The 5,943-nt window shown below is 51.4% G+C and overlaps 2 protein-coding genes across 2 annotated transcripts; both read left to right on the forward strand.

Moving 5' to 3' along the window:
• The first annotated feature begins 1,995 nt into the window (after window positions 1-1,995).
• On the forward strand, window positions 1,996-3,489 carry LOC149374291 (uncharacterized). The gene is made up of 2 exons (XM_089593997.1): window positions 1,996-2,238; window positions 2,344-3,489. Exons 1-2 carry the CDS (start codon window positions 1,996-1,998, stop codon window positions 3,487-3,489), a joined length of 1,389 nt encoding a protein of 462 aa, XP_089450123.1.
• A 124-nt stretch (window positions 3,490-3,613) lies between these two features.
• LOC149374292 (uncharacterized) lies at window positions 3,614-4,336 on the forward strand. Its single transcript, XM_089593998.1, has one exon. It carries the CDS (start codon window positions 3,614-3,616, stop codon window positions 4,334-4,336), a length of 723 nt encoding a protein of 240 aa, XP_089450124.1.
• Window positions 4,337-5,943: the final 1,607 nt, after the last annotated feature.

Below are 5,943 nucleotides of genomic sequence, written 5' to 3' on the forward strand. Positions count from 1 at the left end.
AAGTTTTTCCGTTGTTCTGGCCTAAACTGTTTTTTTTTCTTGTGAGAATCTCCTCGTCTGTCCTTTGTACTGTGTAAGTAATTTAGTTTAAAAAAGATCCTCTTGTAATGAAATAAACCTATTCTTGTGTGTCGAAATAAAGTGATGTTGTTGCAAGTTATTCTCTCGAGTCCAGCCTGCTCCCCGATCCGGCAGGCTCTATCAAGCCGATGCATTTTTGCACATAGTCCTTCGAGCTGGATTTGAGGCGCGCGGCTGAATGCTCGATGTGTGAGGATGGCTTGTTGTGTCACCCGTGCGGATGTTGGACCGTTGAGATGACTCTCGAATCGTTGCTTGCCAGGCTTGCAGAGGCTCTTTGAGTGTTCATGACGTGCATTCACGCTGACATATATGCATATACGTATGTCGGTAGCTAGCCATATTTCCAACCCGCACGAGCAATTATCTCTCACGCTTCATTGTCTTGTAACCTCTTCTTTGTTACTCTGTACGTGTTTAACCTCCCCTGCCCCGGGAGAAGGGCATAGCAGAAGCAAATGTACATGCTCGCGTCGATTAAGTGACAGTCAACGACGGCTGTTCGCATCGACCGAGAGAGAGCCCCCTTCGGCTGCTCGAATGAATTTTCCTTGCAGGTGATAGTGTTTAACAACAATCACAATATCTCGCCTGTTCTATATGCTCGAAGTAACGATACCTCCAACACGAATTGACGAGCAACAACGCTCAAGATAGAATGCTACGCAACAGCTAACCAACAACGGTTTTGTTGTACCGCATTTACCCATCAAATACTCAAATCTCATGCACGTCTGGCTCGCCTTTCTTGGGGCGGCGCAGCTCACCATATCTTGCTACTTCTCTGTAGCAATCAAATGATATATTCTCCTCCTCGTTGCTTTCACGACCGAACTTTTGCCTTGCAGAGACATGGAGTCGCTGAGTACTCAACTTGCCCTGAGCCAAGTAATCGAAAACTCGTCAAGAGTGATCTAGAACACTCTACCTGATCAATGGAGTGAGGGTCTCGTCTCTAGCCGACTCGAGCTTCTCGAAGGTTACTGGGCTAGCTTTACGGAGAATTATCTCAAACTGTTGTCAGATGAAACAGTTCAAAACGAACCTTACTTCGCCGACAACAAGTATTTCGCTGTGGAAATGATTTATGTCGAATCAAGGGGATGATTGTATAATGAACGCACGAGATTCATCCGTATGCACGAACACCAACCAGCACCTGAGGCAAATCCAACGCGGGATATCTCTTGGCTACCAAAAATCACGCTACCTACCTTCAACGGACGACGAGAGAATTGGGAGGCATTCAGAGATTTATTCAAATGCCTCATTCATGGTAATGAGTCACTATCATCCGTCGACAAGCTATACTATCTCAAAACAAGCGTTCTTGGAGAGGCCAAGTCAGCTCTCGACAGCCTACAAATAACTGGCCCGAATTATGGAATTGCTTGGTCAACTTTGGAGTCACGCTATGACCACCGACGTCAGTTGACCCAAGAGCATCTTAAAGCATTAAGGTCAATGCGGCCACTCAGAGAGGAGTCGGCCACAGGACTCCAAACTTTACTCGACGACCTAGAGCGATATCATGACCAGTTGAGAGCCCTTGAACGTCCCATCGATCAATGGGACGATTGGTTCGTCTCTCTCTTAGCTGATGTGATGGATGGAATCACCAGACGGGATTGGGAAGCAGAGCTGGAGGCTCTTGATAAGGAGTCGCAAACGACCGGGCATGCACACCCCACTTTTAAGACATTGACCGACTTTCTACGACGGCGATGTCGCATGCTCTCCTCCTTGGCTCCAAACAAAGCACCCAAGCTGCCAGTGGCTCCTCAAAGAAGCAATAGCGGTCCAAATGTGAATCCTCGCTCATTTCGTACGGTGGCCGCCACCACTATCGAAGCGGCTCGATGAGCAGCATGTGAGGCCTATCACTACATTGGTCGCTGCCTTGCGTACAAGCAGATGACGCCAAAGGATCGACAACGCCTCGTTTCACAAAGACAGCTGTGCTTCAACTGCCTTCGAGAGGGACATCCAGTTAGCCGCTGCCCCTCTCCGACGACGTGCCAAGCATGTGGGGCACAACACCACACTTCAATCCACGACGCTTCGGTCAAGCGTCCCGGCTCCTCACTCGACTCCGACGTGCGGACCAAGCGACCGAAGCAGGATCCGCAGACCTCGGCCTCCCCTGGCCTGACTGAGGCGGAGTCAACATGACTAGGCCTCTTGCCCACAGCTGTGGTCACGCTCTACAACCCGAGTGGACGACGAGAAAGGGCTTGAGCTCTGCTTGATCCATGCTCGTAGTCGACATTCACCAGCTTGTCCACGGCTCGCAAGTACGGGCACACTCTGGAGAGATCTTCCATCGGCGTCGTGGGAGTGTCTGGAGGTGCAATAAGTTGCTCTGTCGCCCGCACTCGCCTTAAAATAATTGCTGACGACGATAGTTGCTGCATCAATGTGTCCGCCTATGCATTACAGCAGATCGATCTGACCACACCATCTCAGGAGCCAGGCATCGATCTCCATTCACGCTTTATTGGATTCAAACTGGCTGATCCAACTTTCTCGACACCACAAAGGGTGGAGCTCATGCTTGGAGCAGACATTTACGCCAAAATGCTCCTTCCCGGCCTCGTTCTCCAAGGTAGTCTCATGGCACAGAGAACCGTTTTTGGTTATACTATTATCGGAGCACATGGTCAGTCTTCCATCTCAGCGACCACGAGTTTGACCACGGTACTCGGGGACCGAGATACGTGTTGCGAGCAACTCGTTCGGCTCATGCAGCGCTACTGGGCTATGAAGGAAGTCCCTCAAACAGTGCGAGTCTCTCCTGCGGATGCTGAGTGCGAGGACTGTTATGCCCAGCATCACATCAGGTCTGAGAGTGGCCGGTACGTCGTCCCACTGCCCATTAAGAGTGGTGGACTCAATCTTATCGGTGGCAGCTTGATTCAGGCCCGAAGAGCCTTGGCCTCTGCTCACAGACGAATGAGAAACGACGCAACGCTTCGCAGTCACTACATCGATTTCATGTCAGAATATTTCGAACTAGGGCACATGCGTCTTGCATCAGCCCAGGAAATCAGTTCGTGCTCTCGCAAGGTCAATTATGTACCTCATCATGCCATCTGGCAGCGAGGTGACAACGGAAAACGACTGCGCGTGGTGTTCAACGCCTCCAGCCCTACATCAACGGGATTTAGCCTTAATGATGCTCTCCATTCCGGCCCAAAACTGCAAAATGACATCTTAAGCGTCATCACCCGATGGAGACGGCACAGGATTGCATTTTGTGCGGACATTAAAATGATGTTTCGTCAGATCTGCGTACGGGACGAAGATGTGCACTTGCAGCGGGTATTGTGGAGCGCCACAGAGGACGAACCGGAGTCTCACTATGTCCTCCTCACCACGACGTACGGTGAGGCTAGCGCCCCATATTAAGCTTTGAGAACTCTCATGCAACTGTGTAAGGACAAGGGCGCAGGCTTCCCCGAGGCCGTCGACGCTATACGTTGAGACCTGTACGTAGACGACTTTCTTACCAGCGGTTCTCCGCCCTGACTGGATGCACTTTACTACTGACGGGCCCGTCAGTGAGTTAGGCATCGCTTGGGATCCTGAGGCGGATTCATTTCGATTTGCTGCTCCCAAATTAGGCGAGTCTAAGACTCTAACCAAACTACGCGCTCTTGCGGAGATGGCTGGCTTGTGGAATCCGGTGGGATGGCTAGCCCCTGTCGCCGTCTCGGGAAAGATGATAATTCAAGACTTGTGGAGAGCAAAGCTATCTTGGGATGAACCTTTACCGACCTCATACGCAACCCACTGGGCAAAATTTCAATCAAATCTGGCCGAAATTGGCTCACTCACTTTGCCGAGATGGTTCCAGTCGGCCCCGAACAGTGGCTTGCAGTTGCACGCATTTGCGGATGCAAGTCGACGGGCCATAGCTGCCGCAGTTTACCTCAGAGTTGAGCGGGCTAATGAGAGTTTCATCGTGAGCCTTATCAGCGCCAAAACCAAGCTTAATTCCATCAAGAGCTTGGTTCCAGCCGAACATTCGAGGGCCAAGGTAACCATCCCACGCTTGGAGCTGAGAGCCGCTTTACTGGCCGCGAAATTGCTCGCGACGGTAGCTACTGGCTTAGACGTGCCAAGCGATCGGCATTTTCTATGGAGTGACTCTAGCACCATGATGAACTGGCTGGGCTCAGACGAACTGGTCGACAACAGTCTAGTCGACAACTACATCGAACACATTCAAGAGCTCACTTCCCGTAAGGCATGACGTTACGTGCCCACTGGCGAGAATCCAGCCGACATCGCAACCAGAGGCGCTTCACCTATTGAGCTTCAGTGAAGCTTGCTCTGGTGGCATGGCCCACCCTGGCTGGCGTTCCCCCCTGATTTGTGGCCGGCTCCACTCGATCAGCGAAGACCTTCTGCTGTCTCAACTGACTACGAAGACGCTCATCAAGTTACCGTTTGTTCAACTGCATTGGAACCGCACCGCGCGCCTTTTGAGAAGTTTTCGAGCTTGTGCCACCTTCTGCGGGTTCTCGTTAGACGCCGTCGCTTGGCGCTCTTAGTCAAGAGCTGAGTAAGATCTCCAAAACCCCTTTGCTTAAAGGAACGGGACAAGTTTCTGCTGGCCTATCGGGCTCCGATTAGAGCTCACGAGTTTCAGAATGCATTCTTAGACTATGCGAGAGCGAGCCAAGCTCACTACTTTGCTGCCGAGATCGACACCCTGAAGAAGAGAAAACCGATTCCATAGTCAAGCCCTCTTAATCGTCTGGACGCATTTCTTGACGACAACGATGTGTTACGTGTCGGTGGCCGTCTCCGACACTCTCCCTTGCCCTTTGACGAGAAGCACCCTCCGATACTCGACCGCGCATGTCATCTCTCGTGCCTTGTCGTGAAATGGGCTCATCTCCGAGCACTACATGGCGGCTTTCGTTCTACCTATGATCACGTCATGCGCCGAGCGTGGATCATTCGTGGCGACGCTATGATAAAGAAGTGCGTCCGCAAATGCGTCCTGTGTGCCAGATCCATGGCTCGACCCGTAAGTCAATTTATGGGCTCTTTGCCGGCTGCTCACGTGACGCCACCGCCTCGGCCATTCAGTAAAACTGGTGTTGACTACGCTGGGCCGTATCAGATTCTACGATCGAAGAGGTGAGGCATTTCCTCTTCAAAGGGCTATGTCGCCATTTTCGTCTGCCTCTGCACGAAAGCCATTCACTTGGAGCTAGTCGGTGATCTCACCACAGCGAGCTTCCTCGGCGCTCTATCTCATTTTGTCGACCGGCGAGGAAAACCAAAGGAGATCTGGAGTGATAATGGGACGAACTTCCATGGAGCAGATCGTGAGCTTTGAAAATTGATGGAGGAGGCCGAGCATAGTTGGGATTCAGTGGCTGAGAATCTCGCAGTGGAGGGCATCGATTGGCACTTCATCCCTCCTGCGGCTCCTCACTTTGGAGGGCTGTGGGACGCGGGCGTCAAGTCCATGAAGTATCACCTGCTCCGAATCACCCAAATGAGGCGCATGACTTACGAGGAATTCTCGACCCTGTTAGACGAGATTGAGATGATTCTAAATTGCCGGCCCCTTGGTCCACTCGCTGGAGACACTGACGATCTGGACGTCTTAACTCCGGCCCACTTCCTCATAGGAGGCCCGCTTACTAGTCTGCCCGGTGCTGAGCAAGACGACAACTTGGATCGCCTGTCCCACTGGAATCTAGTTCGAGGTGTACGCGATGCACTCTGGCGCCGATGGGCTAAAGAATATCTAAACACGTTGCAACAGAGGGCGTCGTTTTTTTTTTTTTTTAATACGTTTTTATAAATACACGCTATAAAATTTGTTTCTATAAAAATCTC

Source organism: Copidosoma floridanum, unplaced genomic scaffold (genome assembly GCF_036245765.1).
Source record: "Copidosoma floridanum isolate Cflo_tuat_1 unplaced genomic scaffold, Cflo_Japanese_pri ptg000020l, whole genome shotgun sequence".
NCBI classification, from domain to species: Eukaryota; Metazoa; Arthropoda; class Insecta; order Hymenoptera; family Encyrtidae; genus Copidosoma; species Copidosoma floridanum.